General features: G+C 37.2%; 1 protein-coding gene across 1 annotated transcript in view; it reads right to left on the bottom strand.

Moving 5' to 3' along the window:
- LOC128661433 (patched domain-containing protein 3-like) overlaps nt 1–22,082 on the bottom strand; it is a 78,731-nt gene extending 56,649 nt beyond the window's left edge. Inside the window, exons 1-3 of the mRNA XM_053715686.1 lie at nt 21,327–22,082; nt 18,941–19,062; nt 7,585–7,730 (exon numbers count right to left, since the gene is read on the bottom strand). Coding sequence (XP_053571661.1) covers nt 7,585–7,730; nt 18,941–19,062; nt 21,327–22,082 — 1,024 coding nt within the window. The remainder of the gene's footprint in view (nt 1–7,584; nt 7,731–18,940; nt 19,063–21,326) is intronic.
- Between the last annotated feature and the right edge of the window lie 2,077 nt (nt 22,083–24,159).

Raw genomic sequence — 24,159 nt, 5'->3', positions numbered from 1 at the left:
AGGATTCGTGTAGAGCATGCATGCTATTTTAATCAACTTTCTAATGTTTTTAAAATTTATCATTATTTTCTTTTTGAGAATTGATCATAGTATTACATAAGAAAGTTGATAGAAATTCCATGCAATATATCTTATTCTCAAAAAGATTATTTTTGCTTCAGTGTCCAGTTAATTGCAAAATACATTTCCATTAATAATTTTGAATATATCGTTACATTGACAAAAAAACATTTTATTTATTTATTTTTATGTTATTTATTTTTTTATAGGTGATTTGGGACGTCTTTTCCAGGGATTGACTGGACATTCATCTCCATTATTTGATGGTATGTATCACATATGTATAAATATATATTGGTGTATGACGGTTGTATCTGCTCTCTCCTCCTATTCTATTTCTGCAAGTGTTTTTATAACATTTTATTTTTATTTACTAACAATTTGTTATGTCTTGATCTAGAAGAAGAAAACTCATCAAGGGAGATCACTATCAATCTCATGCCGATAGTGGAAAATCCCATTCAAGATGAACCACCAGGAGGGCATGATGGAAGTGAGACTCCAGATATTCTTGAAGATTTGGGAGATGCGCAACCGGATGAAATTCACACACCAGAAAACATTGAGGAACCTGTTGAAACACAGGCACCACCAATTGCACTGCAAACAGGTGGTGTAAATATTGACAATACACCGGCCGAAGGACTATTGGGCGATGTTGCATTGAGGGAAATGTTGACACTGGCAAGGCAATACAGAGAGGACCACAGAGAAATGCAAAATATTATTAACACAAATATTGAACGCTGGGCTGCTCTGTCAGAAAAAAATGTGGAAATAGAAAGGCAAAGGAATGAGATAGAGATGCAGAAATTACAGCTGCAAAGAGAGATGTTCCAGTGGCAGAGGCAGATGGATGAAGAGAAAAACCATCAAATTAACAGAGCTTTGAGCATCAGCGAAAGGACATTACAATCTCTGTTGGCTATTGTCAGTGAAAGGGAGGCTACAACAGACCCAAAGAGGCCACGTCTGGAGTGAACATTTTGTATTATTTAGTCACTGTTCATTTTTTTAATCTGTATATTGTTTACTAAGTTATTTTTTGTGTATTTTAAAGGGACACTGTACTCTAATTTTTTCTTTTGTGATTCAGATAGAGCATGCAAATTTGATAATAGGAGTACATTTGAAAGTTGCTTAAAATTGCATGCTCTATCTGAATCACAAAAGATAAAATTTGGATACAGTGTCCCTTTAAGTTTAAAATGTTAGTCACTGTTAATTTTTTTACTCTGTATATTGTTTACTAAGTTATTTTTTGTGTATTTTAAAGGGACACTGTACTCTAATTTTTTCTTTTGTGATTCAGATAGAGCATGCAAATTTGATAATAGGAGTACATTTGAAAGTTGCTTAAAATTGCATGCTCTATCTGAATCACAAAAGATAAAATTTGGATACAGTGTCCCTTTAAGTTTAAAATGTTAGTCACTGTTAATTTTTTTACTCTGTATATTGTTTACTAAGTTATTTTTTGTGTATTTTAAAGGGACACTGTACTCTAATTTTTTCTTTTGTGATTCAGATAGAGCATGCAAATTTGATAATAGGAGTACATTTGAAAGTTGCTTAAAATTGCATGCTCTATCTGAATCCCAAAAGATAAAATTTGGATACAGTGTCCCTTTAAGTTTAAAATGTTAGTCACTGTTAATTTTTTTACTCTGTATATTGTTTACTAAGTTATTTTTTGTGTATTTTAAAGGGACACTGTACTCTAATTTTTTCTTTTGTGATTCAGATAGAGCATGCAAATTTGATAATAGGAGTACATTTGAAAGTTGCTTAAAATTGCATGCTCTATCTGAATCACAAAAGATAAAATTTGGATACAGTGTCCCTTTAAGTTTAAAATGTTATTATTTAATAAAGACAAATTTTTTTATGGCCAAAAAAAACGTTTATTTACATAAATTCAAACTCACTTTTGATTCTTCAACACAAAAGTTTTTCTCAGTTATTAATCATGACAAAACAAAAAATGAAATCAAATTACATATTTACGGTATAAAAAATCTACTTGCTCCATTAACATTCCCAAAGTTGCCCTAATTTTAGAAATTTGTTGTTTAACATGATCTTCTAGACAACTCTGAGTACTTTTGTCTGCAGTTTCAATAGTTGATGTTGAAGATAAATCTGTAGAAAAATAAATGCAAAGCAAATTTTAATTCAATTGTCATATACATATTCAATGTATGATAGGGTTTTTCATCACAAATATTACCTCCTGATGTGCTGTTATCTACGTTATCTACTATATTAGCTTCTACACTTATCTCCACTCCTTTAAAGCTTTCATCTGAGCCAACTCCTATTTGAAATATACAATATGTATTAGTTAAAACTTGTATTTTCTTAGATTTAAGATTACTGAGTATGAAACATACCTTTATCTAACATCATTGTTGGTAAAACTTCTATCCTTGGTTGAGTATCATCTGAAGTCAATGCTTCAAATATTGTCACACTATCAGGATTTTGAAATTCTTCCATTTCCATACTAGTTTCCATGTCTTCCATGGTAATATCTATGAACGAAATTACAAAGATAAAGATAGAAAACTATTAAATCAAAAACCTTGTATATATTATTTAAAACAATAATAATAATAATCATTAAAAGGGACATAGAAACCAATTTCTAAGTTTCATGATTCAGATAGTGCATGCAATTTAAATAAACTTTCTATTTTACTTCATTCTTTTTGTATCTTTATTTGAAAAGCAAGAATCTAAGTTTAGATGCCAGCCCATTTTTGGTGAACCAACTGTGTTGTACTTGCTAATTGGACAGAACCAATCAAAGAGTGCTGTCCATGGTTCTCAACCAAAAATTGGCTGGCTCCTTAGCTTAGATGCCCTCTTTATCAAATAAAGATAGAAAGTTAATGAGGAAAAAAATGATAATAGAAGTAAATTAGCAACTTGATTAATATTGCATGCTAAAACTTTTTAAGCCAAAACCTAAAATATATGATTTAAAATTTAAATAATAAGTAATTACCTGTCTGTGTCTCTTTATGACAAATTTCATATGGATTTGGAGATAATTCAATATCCAATAGTGTTATTGGCAAAGGTGGAGAAAGAGCTTCACTTCTGGGTGTTTGCACCAACATTGACCTTAAGTAGCGTGGTGGGTGTGCACACTTCATTCTCCTACTTCTCATATCTATAAACATATATATAATAAAAAATTTTAATAAAAATTTTTTAATTAATTATTCCAAGTAATTTTTTGTTTTCAAAACATTCAGTTCTGCATGCTTACTTTTCTAACATGTTTCAATGTTATATAGTAATATATTTATATTTTATTCTACTAACTCAGTTCTGCATGTTTCAATGGTATATACTAATATAGTTATATTTTACTCTACTAACTCATTTTTGTATGCTAAGTTTTCTAACCTTTTAAGTGTATATAGTAATATAGTTAAATTTTAATCTACTAACTCAGTTCTGCATGCTTACTTTTGTAACTTTTTGCAATTGTATATACTAATATAGTCAAAGTAACACTCAGGAAATATTATTTTCCTGGATTCGTCAATGATGACGCAGTTCAAAAATAAACCCTTTTTTTATATTATTAAAAATTATTTCATATATAATTTTGAAACTTACATGTCCTTATCAATCTTCGAATCGATTTATAGTACTTCGGTTCTCTTCTCTTCAAATCACTATATTTTCTAAGACACTGTCGTCTTGTTCTTTTAATTTTTGAAATACGATGCATTCTTCTCAGCATCTCGTATATAATTTTGTCTCTGCATTCCTGTCTCACTCCCCTCACACCACCAATCCGTTTAGGGAAATATTTATCCATGGCATAAACTAATATCACCAATTCTCCAGCACCAAAAGGTTCAGGACGCGACATGTTAGACGATGACGTGATTAATCGTTATGTCAATCATTAGCGCATTGATATAGATATGTATCCCCGAAAAAAATATAAAAAAATAAAGTGTATATGTAGATTAATGTATTTTATGAAGGTTTGTAAATATCGATGTTGATAGTTATTACAAATTATATTTGTTTTCTATACATTTTCTTTGTTTCAGATGTGTTGATATGTATTAACATTTATACTTTGGTTTACAATAGTTATTTTGTTTCTAAACATTTTATTTGTTTCAGATGTGTTTTTATGTATTAAAATTTAATTTGGTTTACAATTTTTATTTTGTTTATAAACATTTAATTTTTTTAAGATGTGTTTATATGTATTAAAATGTTGTTTGGTTTACAATTGTTATTTTGTTTCTAAACATTTTCTTTGTTTCATATGTGTTTATATGTATTAGAATTTATTTTGGTTTACAATTGTTATTTGGTTTCTAAACATTTCCTTTTTTTTCAGATGTGTTTATATGTATAACAAGTTACTTTGGTTTACAATTGTTAATATATAATGTTTAAAGATTATAATTTTCTAATAAAATAATTTATTTTGCCATTATTTTCTATATGCCACTATTCTTTTAACAAATCTTGAATGCAAAAATATATTATAAAGGTTAAGAAAATAAGTGCTAAGAGTAAGCCCTTAAGGTATTTATTTGAATATGGGAAAACCTAGTAGCTGTTAAAAATAGAGGTTAGAATAAAACAAATAAAATTAGCAAGTCTTTTTTAACTCAAAAATCCAATCTGATAACATAAAGCACTGTTGAATATACTGTCGCTTGTTACAGCTACAATTCAATGACACAATACAATGAATTAGCATCAGCTATGGAGGGATTACATTACAATAATCACATATGTAAAAGAGTGAGAGCAGCTGTAGACACTAGTGTGATGTCACAAAGACAATGTATTACCTATAATATATTGTCTGTAATAACTTTGATCATAAACTTTATTTATTTGAAACCTTTGATAATTGAAGAGCAACAACTGTTATGTATTTAACTGTTTATCATGAGTGATTTTTAATAACCTTAACTCTTAAAAAAAAATGGAGACAAGTTAATAAAGAAAGTTTTTTATTGATCAACTGAAACTTTAATCCTCAAACACAAAATATTGTTCTGAAACCATGTCCCTTGTTGCATTTCCACGCCTATTAGCTTGTTCTACACATATTTCTTCTGGTAAATCATCAGCATCTATTGGATCTTCATCTTCTAATGGACAGCCTCTTTTAATTGCAATATTGTGCAGTATGCAGCAAACCAATATAATTTTTGCAACTTTCTCTGGTGCATACTGCATAGCACCACCAGAACGATCAAGACATCGAAACCGCATTTTCAAAAGACCGAAAGTCCTCTCAATAATCCCCCTTGTAGATCGGTGAGCTTCATTGAAACGTACTTGACTTCTGGTCTGTGGGTTGTTATAGGGAGTCAACAGCCATTCTGTACATGAGTACCCTCCATCTCCTAATAGAAGATATAATAAATATAAATATTAATATAAGAATAATTATAAAGATTCAGAACTATACAATACAATTAAACTATACAGATTACAGTCGACAAATTGGGCGCAATTTTGGTACATTGAAATGAGAGACATATTAGACGCAAGTTATGCTTACCTAGAAGCCATCCGTCAGGCATATTTCCGTCCTCGAACTTCCGGTATAACCCAGTCTGCCTTAAAATGTAAGAATCATGACAGGAGCCAGGAAAGTTAGAACGGACACTGATAATCCTCATGTTGGGGTCACAGACCATCTGGACATTCAAGGAATGGAAATGCTTTCTATTCCTATAGATCTCCTCACGAGCTTGAAGTGGTCTTACAGCAACATGGGTACAGTCTATGGCACCTAGGACATTGGGCATACCAGCCATCCTATAGAAATTTGACTTGATAGATTGCCATTCTTCAGGGGTAGATGGCAAACAAACATATCGATGAAAAATAACCATCATAGCCCCTATTACTTTGGATAAGTGGCGTGAAAAAGCAGATTGACTCATTCCAATAATGACGCTAGAAACTGCCTGAAAGGAGCCTGTTGCAAAAAAATGCAATGCCGCTAATAGTTTCAGAAGTCCCGGAATAGCTTGTGAACGAGCAGTCATCGGCTCCAAATGATCTTCAATCTCTCGATACAGGTGTAATATTGATTCACGATCAAGCCGGAATCTTTGTATGATCTCTCGGTCAGAAAGGCCGTGCAAACCAACCCGTGGAAGGAATACACGGGGGACTCGAACTCTCCTTCTTCTAACCAATCGATTAGCTACATTTCCAGTATTCTGTCTTCTAGCCCGGATTTGCATCAAACGGAGAATAAATAAAAACAGAATTCTCTCCATAGCTGCTGAAATGAACAATGTAAGTACAATGCTGATATTACTGCCTTTTATATATGTCTAGACTGGCGTCTACAATGACTTTCCTATTGTTTTGTACCTTGCCCGCCACCTAAAAGGTGGCGAGGCAAAAATAACGAGGTGGGGGCGGAGATTGACGCGAGCGGACAAATAGATTTTTTAGTACATTCGTTTTTGGCGAGTTGGTGGTCAAATGTGTCTAATTACAGTAAAAAATGGAGAGGTAGCGAGGTATGGCGGATAAGTACGCTCGCAATTTTAAAGATGCGAGTTTTTACATAATTGACGGCTTTGTACATATCAGTTTGCGAGTTTGGACGCGAGATTTGTTGCGGGTAGCTCGCTGACTGCTTAGTACATGGAGCCCCTAGTTTTATTATACTAAGCAAAATATACTTATAATTTACTTGTCTTGTTGCAACATTACATTTCCTAACAATTCAGCGGATTAATATAATTATATCAGTCTAATATCTTTCTTGGTGTGATCCTTGTTGCCTACCACTTTATAACCTCCAATAGAAATGTTATTAGACTTTATTTTGTGTGCTTTAGGTTTGTAATACAATGTTACAAATGTAAAGCTACAGTACCTGCTAAGTTTAACACAGCTCTGATTTATCATACAAGTGATGTTAATTCACTCAGCTACACACTATTTATACTAGGCAAGTTAACTAGTTCTTTATATATTACTAGTTAGACATTGCAATAGGTGATACCGCTGCATCCCTTCCCCAGCAGCCCTGCCCCCTCAAATTGTAGCTGGCCAGCCCATGTTGCTGCAGCCCACTGGAAAATGTCCTGGTAGGCCAATCCAGCCTTGGGGGTTGATTTATCATACCCCGGCGGACATAATTTGCTATAGCGAATCATGTCCAGCCTGCATCGCTAAATGCCAACAGCATATGCTGTTGACATTTAACATTGCACAAGGAGTTCTGGTGAACTGCTTGTGCAATGCCACCCACTGCAGATTTGCAGCCGCTAGCACGGGGTGTTAATCAACCCGATCATATTAGATCGGGCAAATTGATGTCCTCCGCCTCAGAGGAGGCATACTAGTTAAGGAGCAGCGGTCTGCTCGCGCAGAAACATGGGTATATGGCCCCATTCGGGCCGTGATAAATCAGCCACTTGGACTTCAGTGGTTTATAACCAAATATTAACAGTTTTGTTAAAACAAAATGTTTGGAAACATTTAAGCACTTACCTAGAATAAGAAATGGGGCATTGGCTACTGTTATGACAAAGGGAACTCCACAAAACAGCAACAGACCAAAACTACTCAGCACGGCTAATCCAGATGAAATTACTCCAAATGCTGCAACCCAAACTTTATTTCTTACAGGGTCAAATCTAAAAAAAACAACACATTAAAATTAAAAAATTTGAAGTCATGTTGTACCAGCTTACACACAGAAAAGCATACATTGTAATTGAAGAGGAAAATATATTTTAACAATATAAATTCTTATAAAAATATTATTTTTGCATAACATATATACAATTTAGAATTAATATCATGAGAATTTTAAAAAAAACAAAACAAACATAATTGTTAAAATATAATTAAAGGGACGCTAAAGTCAAAATTAAACTTTTATGATTAGTATAGAACATGCAATTTTATACAAAGTTCCAATTTCCTTCTGTCATCAAATTTGCTTCATTCTCTTGGTATCTTGTATTGAAGAGTAAATTTATGTAAGCTGATAAGAGCTTAGGAGTGTGCATATTTCTTTAGTACTCTATGGGCAAGATTACAAGTGGCGCTGCAAATCTTTTTTTTTTTTTCACAAGCGAAAAAATTACAAGTTGAAAAAAACATTATTTTTCACTAGCAGTAGCCTGAGAATTGCAAACATCGATAGCTGAGTTTTTGCGTGCACGTGCATGTGTTTCCCCCGTAGAAATCAATGGAGATAAAAAAGTGGAAAAACACCCTATTCGCGAAAAGCAAAATAAATTTGAAAATAAATTAGACCCTAGCCTAATAACCCCTAATCCACCATCCCCCTATGTTGCAAATACTAAATTAAACTTTTAACCCCTAAAACACCATCCCCCACATCACAAACTATCTTAATAAACTATTAACCCCTAAAGCGGCACCCCCCACAATGCAAAGTAATAAACTAACATCTAAACCCCTAACCTAACACCCCTAACTTAACCCCAATTAAAATACCCATAAATATATACATACGTCTAAATATGTATATGTGTGTATGTATGTATATATATATATATATATAATAAAAGGTCAAGTATGTTTGTCCTATGCATAGAGACTGCACGAGGACAAACATACCTGGCCTTTAGAATCTGACAGCAGAGCAGAGAGGGTGTGCAGAAACAGCCATTGCGGAGGTTGTGGCCAGGCGAAGTGGCCGTGACAAGGGGGCATGGCCGGCAGGAGTGCCCTGATGGGGCGTGGCTAGGTGAGAATGGGTCGGTGGGCGTAACAGGGGCATGGTCGGGCGGGGTGGTCGTGATGAGGGGGCGAGTCCGGCTGGAGTGCCGTGATGGGGTGTGGCCATGAGGGAACAGTTTGAGTGGGTGTGGTCAGGTGGGATTGGGCATGGCCTGAGAGAGTGCAAAGGAGGGGGAGAGAGAGAGCAAAAGAGAGGGTGGGAGAGAGAGAGCAAAAGAGAGGGTGGGAGAGAGAGAGAGCAAAAGAGAGGGGGAGAGAGAGAGCAAAATAGAGAGGGGAGAGAGAGCAAAAGAGAGGGGAGAGAGCAAAAGAGGGAGGAGAGAGTGCAAAAGGGGGGAGAGCAAAAGAGGGGGAGAGAGAGAGCAAAAGAGGGGGGAGAGAGAGAGCAAAAGATGGGGGAGAGAGAGCAAAAGAGAGGGGAGAGAGAGAGCAAAAGAGAGGGGAGAGAGAGCAAAAGAGAGGGGACAAGAGAGAGAGCAAAAGAAAGGGGACGAGAGAGAGAGCAAAGAGAGGGTGGGAGAGAGAGCAAAAGAGAGAGGGGAGAGATAGCAAAAGAGAGGGGAGAGAGAGAGCAAAAGAGAGGGGAGAGAGAGAGCAAAAGAGAGGGGAGAGAGAGAGCAAAAGAGAGGGGAGAGAGCACAAAAGAGAGGGGAGAGAGCGCAAAAGACAGGGAGGAGAGAGAACAAAAGAGAGGGAGGAGAGAGAGCAAAAGAGGGTGGAGAGAGAGAGCAAAAGAGGGTGGAGAGAGAAGGCAAAAGAGGGTGGAGAGAGAGAGAAAAATAGGGGGGAGAGAGAGAGCAAAAGAGAGGGAAGAGAGAGCAAAAGAGAGGGGGGAGAGCAAAAGAGAGGAAAGAGAGAGCAAAAGAGAGGGGGGAGAGCAAAATAAAGTTTGGGAGAGAGAACAAAAGAGAGGGAGGAGAGGGAGAGAGAGGGGGTGATAAAGAGAGCAAAATAGAGGGGAGAGAGAGAGCAAAAGAGAGGGGGAGAGAATGAGCAAAGAGGAGAGAGAGAGCAAAAGAGAGGGGAGAGAGCAAAAGATAGGGGGGAGAGAGAGAGCAAAAGAGAGGGGGAGAGAGAGAGCAAAAGAAAGGGGGAGAGAGAGCAATTAGAGGGGGGAGAGAGAGAGCAATTAGAGGGGGGAGAGAGAGAGCAATTAGAGAGGGGGAGAGAGAGAGCAAAAGAGAGGGGGAGAGAGAGAGCAAAAGAAAGGGGGGAGAGAGAGAGCAAAAGAAAGGGGGGAGAGAATGATCAAAGAGAGGGGAGAGAATGATCAAAGAGAGGGGAGAGAGAGCAGAAGAGAGGGGAGAGAGAGCAAAAGAGAGGGGAGAGAGAGAGCAAAATAGAGGGGGAAAGAGAGAGCAAATAAAAGGGAAGATAGAGGGGAGGGAGAGAGCAAAAAGATAGGGAAGAGACAGCAAAAGGGGCGGAGAGCAAAAGAGAGGAGAGAGAAAGCAACAGTGAGGGGGGGAGAGAGAACAAAAGAGAGGGGGAGAGGGAGAGCGCAAAAGAGAGGGGGGAGGGAGAGCAAAAGAGAGGGGGAGAGCATAATAAAGGGGGGAGAGAGAGAGCAAAAGAGAGGGGGGATAGAGAGCAAAAGAGAGGGGGGAGAGAGAGCAAAATAGAAGGGGGATAGGAAGAGAGAGGAGGGAGAGAAAGAGAGCAAAAGATAGGGGGTGAGAGAGAGAACAAAAGAGAGGGAGGGGAGAGAGAGAGCAAAAGAGAGGGGGAGGAGAGAGCAAACGAAAGGGGGAGAGAGCAAAAGAGAGGAAGAGAGAGAGAGCAAAAGAGAGGGGGGAGAGAAAGAGAGAGGAGGGAGAGAGAGAGCAAAGGAGAGGGTGGTGATAGAGAGAGCAAAAGAGAGGGAGGGTAGAGAGAGAGCAAAAGAGAGGAGGTGAGGGAGAGAGAGGGGAAGAGAGAAAGCGAGCAAAAGAGAGGGGTGGAAAGAGAGAGAAAAAGAGAGTGGGTAGAGAGAGCAAAAGAGAGGGGGTAGAGAGAGCAAAAGAGAGGGGGGGGAGAGAGAGAGAGAGAGAGAGGAGAGAGGGGGAGAGAGAGAGAGAGAGAGGAGAGAGGGGGAGAGAGAGAGGAGAGAGGGGGAGAGAGAGCAAAAGAGAGGGGGAGAGAGAGCAAAAGAGAGGGGGAGAGAGAGAGCAAAAGAGAGGGGGAGAGAGAGAGCAAAAGAGAGGGGGGAGAGAGGAAAAAAGAGAGGGGGGAGAGAGCAAAAGAGAGGGGGAGAGAGAGCAAAAGAGAGGGGGGAGAGAGAGCAAAATAATGGTGGACAGAGAGAGCTTAAAAGAAAGGGGGAAGAGAGAGAGCATGAGAGGGGGGAGAGAGAGAGAGTAAAAGAGAGGGGGAGAGAGAGCAAGAGAGGGGGAGCAAAAGAGAAGAAGAGAGAGAGCAAAAGAGAGTGGGGAGAGAGAGGGGGAGCAAAAGAGAAGAAGAGAGAGAGCAAAAGAGAGGGGGGAGAGAGAGGGGGAGCAAAAGAGAAGAAGAGAGAGAGCAAAACAGAGGGGGGAGACAGAGCAAGAGAGGGGGAGCAAACGAGGAGAATAAGAGAGAGAGAGAGAGAGAGAGAGAGACAGAGACAGAGAGAGAGCAAAAGACAGGGGGAGAGAGAGCAAGAGAGGGGGAGCAAAAGAGAAGAAGAGAGAGCAAAAGAGAGGGGAGAGAGAGAGTGCAAAAGAGAGGGGGGAGAGAGAGAGATAGCAAAAGAGAAGGAGAGAGATAGAGCAAGGGGTGGTACTACAAAAAATGGCCCATGTACACAGACTTTAGGACTAGTATATATACAGTATATGTGTGTACATATCTATTTATGTGTTTATATGTTTTACTGTATATGTACTGTACATATTTAACATTCAATGTTCTTCACTTACAGGATAATGCAATTTTAATTGTAACTACATGTTTCTATATACAGTCATATGCAAAAGTTTAGGCACCCCTGACAATTTCCATGATTTTCATTTATAAATAATTGGGTGTTTGGATCAGCAATTTCATTTTGATCTATCAAATACCTGAAGGACACAGTAATATTTCAGTAGTGAATGAGGTTTATTGGGTTAACAGAAAATGTGCAATATGCATCAAAACGAAATTAGACAGATGCATAAATGTGGGCACCCTTGTCATTTTGTTGTTTTGAATAGCTGTAACTACCTAGCACTGATTAATTGGAACACACAATTGGTTTGGTGAGCCCATTAAGCCTTGAACTTCATAGACAGGTGCATCCAATCATGAGAAAAGGTATTTAAGGTGGCCAATTGCAAGTTGTTGTTCTCTTTGACTCTCCTCTGAAGAGTGGCAACATGGGGGCCTTAAAAACAACTCTCAAATGACCTGAAAACAAAGATTGTTCAACATTATGGTTTAGGAAAAGGCTACAAAAATCTATTGCAGAGATTTAAGCTGTCAGTGTCCACTGTGCGGAACATAGTGAGGAAATGGAAGACCACAGTCACAGTTCTTGTTAAGGCCAGAAGTAAAATATCGAAGAGGCAAAGGCAAAGGATGGTGAGAACGGTCAAAAACAGCCCACAGACCACCTCCAAAGATCTATAACATCATCTACCTGCAGATGGTGTCACTGTGCATCGTTCAACAATTCAGCGTATGGGGAGAGGGATGTAGAAGAAGCCTTTTCTGCACACATGCCACAAACATAGTCTCTTGAGGTATGCAAACGCACATTTGGACAAGGCAGCTTCATTTTGGAAGAAGGTGCTGTGGACTGATGAAACGAAGATTGAGTTATTTGGTCATAACAAGGGGCGTTATGCATGGTGGCAAAAGAACACAGCGTTCCAAGACAAACACTTGCTAGACCCAGTAAAATTTGGTGGATGTTCCATCATGCTGTGGGGCTGTGTGGCCAGTGCCGGTACTGGGAATCTTGTTAAAGTTGAGGGTCGCATGGATTCCACTCAATATCAACTAATACTTGAATAATGTTGAGGAATCAGTCACAAAGTTGAAGTTCTGCTGGAGCTGGATATTTCAATAAGACAATGACCCAAAAACACTGCTCAAAATCTACTCTGGCATTTATGCAGAGGAACAAGTACAATGTTCTGGAATGGCCACCCCAGTCCCCAGACCTGAATATCATTGAAAATCTGTGGTTTAATTTGAAGTGGGCTGTCCATGCTCAGCAACCATCAAACCTAATTGAACTGGAGATGTTTTGCAAGCAGGAATGGTCCAAAATACCTTCATCCAGAATCCAGACACTCATTACAGGCTATAGGAAGCGTCTAGAGACTGTTATTTGTGCTAAAGGAGGCTCTACTAAATATTGATGCAATATTTATGTTGGGGTGCCCAAATTTATGCACCTGTCTAATTTCGTTTTAATGCATATTGCACATTTTCTGTTAATCCAATAAACCTCATTTCACTACTGAAATATTACTGTGTCCTTCAGTTACTTGATAGATCAAAATGAAATTGCTGATCCAAACACCCAATTATTTATAAATGAAAATCATGGAAATTGTCAGGGGTGCCTAAACTTTTGCATATGACTGTATATTTATATATACCTATTCCATTCTATCGATTCCTTTAGATAGCTAGGTATAGATATGTATTTTACACGAGCAGTATCAGAAATATAGAATTATATATTAAATAATTTTCAATGTGAAGAACATAGGAATATTAAATATGCGTAATGCACATTGGGTTTGCAAATGAAATGACTTTTGTTTCCCCATAGACATCAATGGGGCTGCGTTACGGAGCTTTTCATTCCGCAATTGCAGGTGTTAGGTTTTTTCTAACCCACTCTCCCCATTGATGTCTATGGGGAAAGTGTGCACGAGCACGTCAAAACAGCGCTTGTTTTTTGTGCGGTATGGAGCTCAACGCAACCATATCGCACGCACAAGCCGGCGGTTTCAAAACTTGTAATGGCTGCGCTATAGAGGGTGAAATAACGAAACTTTTGTTGCATTCGTTAAATTCCCTATATTCCATTCTATCTATTCCTATAGATATCTAGATATAGATATGTATTTTACACGAGCAGTATCAGAAATATAGAATTATATATTAAATAATTTTCAATGTGAAGAACATAGGAATATTAAATATGCGTAATGCACATTGGGTTTGCAAATGAAGAATTGATATCTACAATGCACGTTATTGAAATATTCAATACAAAATATTAAAAAATATGAATACAATTATTTAAAATTACTATACATACAGTAATAAAAATAAAATACTGCGGGAACAGTGAATAGCGTTCCATTCCTAATCAGTATAGAGTGCTTCTTCACAATATCAATGTAGCTGCAGTGCAGGTGTCTGTCAGCAGGGGGATCCAGCAATCAGCTTTTTTTTGCTTTACTGTGATGTCACGAGATTTCACTGAATTTTCATGAGATTTCATAGTAAACTTCCTTAAACTAAGAAAGTTAATAACGTGACTGTTCTGTACAAGCCAGATCTACACTTCCTTGCCACTCCAGGGGCATGCATCCTAATAAGATACTTTAATTCCCTTTACAATAGGAAATAGTTACTGAGGAAATTTGTAGGTAAAATATTTTCCTTTTTAACATAAAGATGCTCAGGTGATGTTTTCTTGTCAGCTTTTTACAGATATGCAGTATCACTATGTTCACACATTATTAAAGTGATTCAATATTTGGGTATCAAGTCACTTTAATTTTCTAGAAAAAAAGAGGTCCTGGAAGCCCCAGAGAGATGAGAGTTGCCTCCCATAGAAAGTAATTAAGGTCTCTGGGATACCAGAATCTTGCAGGAGAGAGTAAGGTTAACTGGAGCACCTTGCAGCGATATAAAGTCTGCAGCAAATACAAATTCAACAGGAATGTTTTTGCTACAATTAAACTTGCATTTGCATCTAGATTACAACATTATTTGTCTGTGAGATAAACAAGTGTATAGTAAACTTTGAATAAAATGCATATATATGCATATACATATACTGTATATATAATATTATACTGTATTAGTGTCCCTTGTTGCTCCATAGAGGTGTTATTACATTTTTGAAGGAAGTAAAAACAAAATAGAAAATACTAAATTTGTTTAACCCCTTAATGACCACAGCACTTTTCCATTTTCTGTCTGTTTGGGACCAAGGCTATTTTTACATTTTTGCGTTGTTTGTGTTTAGCTGTAATTTTCCTCTTGCTCATTTACTGTACCCACACATATTATATACCGTTTTTCTCGCCATTAAATGGACCTTGTAAAGATACCATTATTTTCATCATATCTTATAATTTACTATAAAAAAAATTATAAAATATGAGGAAAAATGGAAAAAAAACACACTTTTTCTAACTTTGACCCCAAAAATCTGTTACATATCTACAACCACCAAAAAACACCCATGCTAAATAGTTTCTAAATTTTGTCCTGAGTTTAGAAATACCCAATGTTTACATCTTCTTTGCTTTTTTTGCAAGTTATAGGGCCATAAATGCAAGTAGCACTTTGCTATTTCCAAAACATTTTTTTTTTCAAAATTAGCGCTAGTTACATTAGAACACTAATATCTTTCAGGAATCTCTGAATATCCCTTGACATGTATATATTTTTTTTTAGTAGACATCCCAAAGTATTGATCTAGGCCAATTTTGGTATATTTCATTCCACCATTCCCCCGCCAAATGCGATCAAATACAAAAAATTGTTCACTTTTTCACAAATTTTTTCACAAACTTTCGGTGTCTCACTGAAATTATTTACAAACAGCTTGTGCAATTATGGCATAAATGGTTGTAAATTCTTCTCTGGGATCCCCTTTGTTCAGAAATAGCAGACATATATAGCTTTGGCGTTGCTTTTTGGTAATTAGAAGGTCGCTAAATGCCACTGCGCACCACACGTGTATTATGCCCAGCAGTTAAGGGGTTAATTAGGGAGCTTTTAGGGAGCTTGTAGGGTTAATTTTAGCTTTAGTATAGTGTAGTACACAACCCAAAGTATTGATCTAGGCCCATTTTGGTATATTTCATGCCACCATTTTACCGCCAAATGCGATCAAATTAAAAAAAAAAAGTTAAATTTTTCACAATTTTAGGTTTCTCACTGAAAACATTTACAAACAGTTTGTGCAATTATGGTACAAATGGTTGTTAATGCTTCTCGGGGATCCCCTTTGTTCAGAAATAGCAGACATATATGACTTTGGCGTTGCTTTCTGGTAATTAGAAGACCGCTAAATGCTGCTGCGCCTCACACGTGTATTATGGCTAGCAGTGAAGGGGTTAATTAGGGAGTTTGTAGGGAGCTTGCAGGGTTAATTTTAGCTTTAGTGTAGAGATCAGCCTCCCACCTGACACATCCCACCCCCTGATCCCTCCCAAACAGCTCCCTTCCCTCCCCCACCCCACAATTGTCCCCGCCATCTTAAGTACTGGCAGAAAGTCTGCCAGTACTAAAATAAAAGTACTGTATTTTTTTTTAGCATATTTACATATGCTACTGTGTAGGATCCCCCCCTTAGCCCCCAATCTCCCTGATCCCCCCAAAACCGCTCTATAACCCTCCCCTCTGCCTTATTGGGGGCCATCTTGGGTACTGGCAGCTGTCTGCCAGTACCCAGTTTGCAAAATATATGTTTTATTTTATTTTTTACCCGGTTTTTCTGTAGTGTAGCTTCCCCCTCCCCACAGCCCAACACCCACCACCTAACTGATGTTTTTTTTTAATTTTATTTATTTATTTTTTTCTCATTTTCCTACAAACTTTTTCTGTAGTGTAGCGGTTCCCACCCGCTCCCTCCCCGTGCACGCGCCCGCCCCCGCCCTCCCGTGCACGTGCGCGCATCAGTGCGCGCCCCCTGGCCTCCCCGCCCACGATCCTGCCCCCCTCCACATCACGAAGGGCCATCGATGGCCGCCACCTGCCTCCCGGTCTGGCTCCCACCCACCACCGCAATAAGCCACCGATCTCCGGTGCAGAGAGGGCCACAGAGTGGCTCTCTCTGCACCGGATGGCTTAAAACGGTTATTGCAGGATGCCTCCATATCGAGGCATCACTGCAATAACCGGAAAGCAGCTGGAAGTGAGCAGGATCACTTCCAGCTGCTTTCCACACCGAGGACGTGCAGGGTACGTTCTCAGGCGTTAACTGCCTTTTTTTTGAGGACGTACCCTGCACGTCCTCGGTCATTAAGGGGTTAACTCTTTTTTTCTTTAACAGTCTTCTTTTTATAAAATGTATATGTTGATTATATTATATATGTTTTATTTTTTAGAGAAAAACAAGGAAAAATTGTAAAAAAAACATTAAAGCCAAATTGTTCTATCAAATGTTTGAAAGCAAGTAAACTGCCCCACTCCCCCTTGGGAGCTTTACATGACATCATCAATGGCATTACTGATTACATCTCACTGACATCACTAGTATATATATATATATATATATATATATATATATATATATATATATTTGTGTGTGGGTGTGTATATAGAGTTTGTGCAGAAATAAAAAAAAATACTTTTTTAACTTTTGTAACAGTATAGGCGCAAAGAACATAAGCACTGAATTAGGGCTGGGTGTAAAGAAAAAGGGATGAAAGGATAAGGAGGAGGGTTTGAGTAATGGACAGGGGGTGAGGAGGACACTGTGTGTGAGAAAGAGAAGAATGAGAGAGAGTATGAAGCAGGCTGTAAAGAGACAGGGTGTGATGAAAGCTATGCGAGAGGGTGAGGTGTATAGTGGATATCAGGGTGGTGGTTAGATGGATTGAGAAGGCTGTGTTTGAGGAGGGAGGGCTAAAAGGTTGAACAGAAGCTGATGTATGAGGGTTAGTAAGATGTTGAGGGTGAGCAAGATGTGTGGAAGTGCTGCTGAGAAGATGAGTTAGTGGGAGTGAATGGTAAAGAAACAAGCTTTTGTGTGGGGGAAATTGAGGTGAGAGTGTGAGGTGGAAGATGAGGTGGTGGCTGCATGTTAAGAAGAGGGTGATTGAAAAGGTGACCAGATGCTTATGTAAAGGAGAGTGAGCTTAGGTTATAGGTGATGTCACTAGTGATGTCATTGATGATGTCGTGAAAGCTTCCAAGGGTGTAGTGGGGCAGTTTGAATTTCCTTGCTTTTACACTTTTGATATAAAACCTAAACTCTGGTTTTAACTTAATTTTTTTGCCAATTAATACCATATGCTTTCCAAACTAGTCATACAGATATAACCATAATGTACCCTAAGCCAACTTTCTTGTTGCATCTTGCCTGCAGTCAATAGCTTTGCTGTTTTGCTGATGTTCTGTTTTACAACAAATAATGCCACTTATCAAGTAGGATACAAGGAAGGCATTGACACACCTGATGTGTGCAGATAGCTCCCTGTAGTTTATTGCTGCTCCTTCAACAAAGGATACCAAAGGAATGGAGACAATGGGGCCTATTTAAGAAAGTGCAAGTGGACATGATGCAATATTGAGGATCATGTCCGCTGCACATCGATAAATGCCAACAGCATATGCTGTCGGCATTTATCATTGCACCAGCAGTTTTTGTGAACTGCTGGTGCAACGCCACCCACTACAGATTCCCGGCCAATCGGCCGCTAGCAGGGGGTGTCAATCAACCCGATCGTATTGGATCGGGTTGATTTCCGGCGACGTCTGTCCACCACCTCAGAGCAGGCGGACAGGTTATGGAGCAGCGGTCTTTAGCCTGCTGCTTCATAACGTGTGTTTCTGGTGAGCCAGAAACACGGGGCATCAAGCTCCCTACGGAGCTTGATAAATATGCCCCTATGTGATAACAGAAGTCAATTAGAAAGTTGTTTTACAATCGCATACTTTATACAAATCATGAAAGAAAAATATTAGATTTCATGTCTCTTTAAATATGTTTCATTTTTTGAATTACCAGTATTAAAGGGCATTTTGTCTCTAGGAAAGACTGCCAAATTGTAAGCTAATTAAATGCCAAATACAACAAGCTCAGAGCTGTTTATAAGCTCAGTGTAAGCTGTAGGGAAATTACAATTTGCAGCTTTCAGTTTCTGTTAGTGGCATAAACGGCTTTGTAAATCACCAGATGTTATTTTTATTTAAATCAATTTTAAAATTTGACAAAATGAATTTACACCACTGATAGTCAATAGTACTGGCTGCCCATGACACTTACCTTAAGCATGAAATAATAGAGAAGAATATTGTGATAAAGTATGTAATAGAAAATAATGGGATCACACTTTTTGTATTGCCTTCAAATTCCAACTGCCGTGACAATGATGTAAAATATGATACCTGTTGTACAAAATATAAACATTAATCATAAGGAATTGTTAAAGAGAATAAAACTGCTGTAAGCTTGTATTTAATTGAAAGTCTTAATTTTCTTAAAGGGGCACAATTTAACAGTATATAGTTTATAGTATAGTATAATAGTCTGTTATTAGCAGATGGCTGTCACATGATACAGTGTGTGGGGGGGGTACATTTGCCAGAAAAAACAAATCTACAGCTTATTTGAAATTCAGTGTTATTGCTTTGTATTTTTATTATGCACTTGTTAATTATCCAATTCTATTGTATTTAATGCTGTAATGTAGCAGTCAAGACCAGTACAGTGATTGGTTATATCGTATGAGGCAACAAAAAACTAAGAGCTAGATGAGAAATGGATTAAAGGAGGGCTGCAAAAAATGGCTAAAACAAGAAAAACTTACAAAAAGAAAAACAACCATGACTTTAAAGTGATATTTACACTACATAGAATAAAAAATGTAATCCTTAATTTTTACTATAAGCTTAATTAATCAACTTTAGTTTTTAGTGTGCTAAAATAAAGTAAATCAGTTACATTACCCATTGCAACTGTCGGACATCCATCCGCCCTTCATTAAACTACTTTTTTTTTAGTGCAGATTTAGCCAATCGGTTTGCATGCCACATGGCACTGCAAGAAAAGAATATCTCGTTACAGAGCTGCACATGCACTCTGGTTACCCATTCCACTGTTGGGAGTGTGCATTGCTGTCTACGTAGAGAGCAGATGAGACCGCTCTATACATCCCTACACAACAGAAAAAGGAAATGTAGGGGGCAGAGGAAGTATAAAAAGGGTTATAGATTATGAGTGGATCGGTAGTTTGCGCTCTCTCATTATCTCCACCAGAAGTAAGCTTTTTGTGCATGTCTGGTAGCACGCGTATTACAAATTGAAAGTAAATAGTTTTCACTTGTGCGCTAACCGGATTAGCGCAAAAATCTGAACTATGAATATTGCATCCACGTTAATGTATTCCCTTAAAAACTTCAACATCCTTACTTGCGGACAAACTCAATTGTATTTAAACAAGTGCGCTAACCCAATATGAATTATTATTTCAAATTCCAATGTTCTTAACATAGCAGAATATGTTCTATGTATTCTTTTATATATATATACGTGGTTTTAACTTTGTACTTGAATATAAATATAAATATATATATGGGAATATATTTAAAAATACTTAGAACTTTGAAACACATAGTTACATAGTTAAACACTTTATTAAATATGAATATTGCAACAGTTAGCGCACCACTCGTAATCTAACCCATAGACGGTAGGAATGAAAGTGTAATTTATTATAAATCAGATTGCAAATTGTAAAAAAAATAAACAAAACTAATGGTTTTAATATTGTGGCTATATAGATGTAAGAAAGTGTTTTAAAATGGTAACATTTACCATCACATTAATATCTGTAGCTTATCCAACATAAAATAACAGAAACCTTCAGGTACATAAAGGGATTTAATAAAGCTTGGAATAAAAACATTTTCACAGAAAGAGCAACACCCGGAAAAGGAATCAGTACTTTAGACTGTCGGGTATGGGAAGTGTTCAGAAGTAATCTGATAAAACACTTCTTTACAAAAAGAATGGCTGTTTCATGGCATACACCCAAATTCATAAGGGTATCCAAAAATAAATAAAGAGGCATTAATTACTTTTATACTGTAATAAAAAAATATTAACATACATTTAAATTACGAGTTATGCGCGCTATAGGGAATTTAGCGAATGCAACAAAAGTTTCGTTATTTAGCTCCATATCGCACAAAAAACAAGCTCTGTTTTGACGTGCTCGTGCTACTGGTCTCAGATGGCGGTACGGATCTTGTTGTTATAGGGTGTAACGCAAGCTTTTTAGCCTCAACACAAACTTGTAATGGCTGCGCTATCAGAATCCCATGAAAAAACATGACGTTGCATTACAGTCTAAAAGGCTTGCGGTACAGCTATTCCGACAAGACTTGTAATGACATGCGTTGCTGTGTTAACGCTGAAATTACCATTTTTTCAGCGATTAAAAGACGAACGCACAACTCATAATCTACCTGATACTCTTTTAACTGAGTTAAATCTGTCTAATCAGCCTCAGTAGAAGAAATACAAATAGATAAGGAAAACCTAAGTTACAATATGGAGGCACCCCTTTACTTTATGGAGACTAAAACTTAACAATAAATTGTTTTAAATATATGAAAAACTTTTAAAAATCAAAAGTTTATATTTTTACCTGTACAGTTTTCAGTTGTAATTCTTCTATTTGCTGAGGGATAGTCTTAATAAAGTGATTAAGCCACACAAGGCTCTTGTTTCGGTCCTGTGCTTTGTCTTCTTTCAGGTAATACACTAGCCGGAGGGCTTTGGCTTCTAACACTGTATCTGCTGGTCCCAGTTTCACACCTCCAAGGTACATTCCCAGGAATGTTCTATTCTGAAACATGGGGTAAGTCACATTTACTTTTTCTATCAGCTCAGGGTTATCTTGCACTGCAGATATGAGTGGATTGGGTGACAGGCAATTGGGACCTTGAATTTCTGCACACAGTTGCTGATATCCAAAATCTACTTCACTTCCAAATTCTGGTATTGTTATATTCAAGCTTCTTACTGCCTTATCCAGCTTCAGAAGCTCTTGAAATGTGTTAATATCAAGGACATTTGTGGATGTACTGACAGCAATAAGAGAAGCAAATGCCCCTTCAGTAAACAGCCTCTGTGCAGAAAACTGTCCTGAGTCATTTACTGGGAAGTGATCCATTATGAACTTCCTCTCATTCTTAGCTGGTCCTCCAGTTGGAGTAAACTGCTCTTCTATGTCATTAGATTGCCTCTGAGATAAAAAAATAAATCCGGCTCCTAAGCCAGCAGATATAGCAATGGGAATAATTAGAAACCACCAAGGAAATCTGCCAACAAGCCTTCCAAGCATACGAAACCCAGCGGAAAGTGGCCGTTCCAGGCAATTTGTGTTATTCAAAGCCAACATTATTGGAAAGTATCTGGCTTATTTTGAGGATGATTGAGATGCTGGAGGTCTGAAATTTTACTGTTGGAAGAAAAAGACAAGTCAACATTCCAAATACTAATCAAGCTATAAGTGATCTTTAACATATTAGTCATACCTATGTTTTTTCCAATACAGGACATTTAAATAGTTATAAGGAATATACATATTGCATGTTATAACCAGTGGTAGGATAAAGCCTGTCAGGGTATCTGTGAATGTCAGTAGATACATCCTGTGTAATGCAAATCTGGGGTCAGAAATTGGATGCCTTGCTGATTACACATCAGAATTCAGCTCAGACCCCTCTCCCCACTCACTATGCTAAATGACACCTTTGTTCAACACATTTGCTCAGATCAAAATCTATGACTTAAACAATTTCCCTGATAATTACCTAGTCCAGGATACCCCCTGGGGGGCAGGAGCCCAAGAGTCTAAAAACTGACCTTTGAGGCTCAGAAAGATAGTAATTAACACTTACTTGGAAATCAAATGTTAGATCACAAAGCCTCTTGGATAATCTCAATACACATCCTGGTCAGGTAGGAACATATGCCAAAGTTCACTTACAGGCATGTAAAAACAGTTTGAGATTTTAAATAACCTATATTAAAAATTTTCAAAATATTTAATTCATACCTTAGTATGGTTTAAATATAAATAGATAAGTCTAAAAGATTGTCTGTTTGTATAATATTAAATACGAAGTTAATTGAATAATAGCTGCATTGGTAGATTTAAAATAATGACACTGTTTCTTTTATTTCCAGACATCTGAGGAACAGATTAGGCTCCAAATGGGGCTAATAAATGCTGTTACAGAAGTGCCGATCCTGAGTCCTATCATATAGTTATACACTAAATATGTATAATAACTGGAAAAGATGACAATTGTAAAATATTAATTGAATCCATGCTGAAAATATTATAATTCTTCTAAATCCTTTCATAGAAAGAATGACTTTTAAACGCATTTTTTAAATACGTAATATACTCATGTTTAGTATGAAAATACTCAGGTTAAATAGTATTATATGGTCCCACACATATTGGACATTATTTGCTGATACTGGAAATTAAAGTGTATTTAATAAACACTTTAAAAGTTAGATATTAAACTGTTAGCAGTATTGATGGTGAGACTGCATTTATGGTTGTCTGCTGCCCTCTAGTGGTTTATGCGAGAATTACAGCCAAACGGGTTAACTGTTAAAACCCATACATTCCCAGTAAGCCAATGAAATGTTCAGCTTTGAGGGCCAATGGGAGACAAGCTTCGATAAGGGCCTATCCATTTCTTGTGAGAATTATTAAAGAAAAGGAGAGGTTTAGATTGAATACATTTTGCCACACACACTAGACAAGGAGGACAGACTCAAACATGCAGCATAACTTTTGACTGAGAGAGAAACACACAGATTTATATTATGTACCTCTCTGCAATTTTGGGACACTTTCTTAGAATAGAAAGATAACAATTTTGAGGCCTGTACCCTTGTGAATAGTGGATAAAACCTTCTTATATGACCTACAAGAAACCCCAGAAGCTGAATTCTCATAATGGTTATTTGGTAGAGTATACTGGTATTTAAATATTAATGTTTAGAAATAATTTTTATATTTAAATATCATGTTAATTACAGCTATTGCTATGTATATTTTAGAATTTATTTTATTGTGGCTGAATAGGAGGTTATTCCAGGCCAGACATATTGGCATGTGAATTGGCTGTTGCATTAATAATACAGTATATATAATTTCTGGTGTTTAACTGAAGTTATATAGAACCATTTGTGGGCTAAATAGTTTAATTATACTTGTCTGGAAGTTATCTTAAATCTATTGAGATTTAGTAAGATTTGTGTGAAGTATCTTGTTATATTGTTTAACTAAACACTGTTAAGTTAGCAGTCCATATTCTGGTATTTTCATTGTTATATTTTAACAAGTGACTCATTGTGAGTAAGGTTAATTTTTAGAGGTGAATTTTATAATCTGTTTTGTATAGAAAATTGTAACAGACATATAATTGCTTCATAATCTAGTTTCTACATAA

This window comes from Bombina bombina, chromosome 5 (assembly GCF_027579735.1).
Source record: "Bombina bombina isolate aBomBom1 chromosome 5, aBomBom1.pri, whole genome shotgun sequence".
Taxonomy (NCBI): domain Eukaryota; kingdom Metazoa; phylum Chordata; class Amphibia; order Anura; family Bombinatoridae; genus Bombina; species Bombina bombina.
Note: the sequence above shows the minus strand (reverse complement) of the source record. Positions and strands in the feature narration are given on the sequence as shown.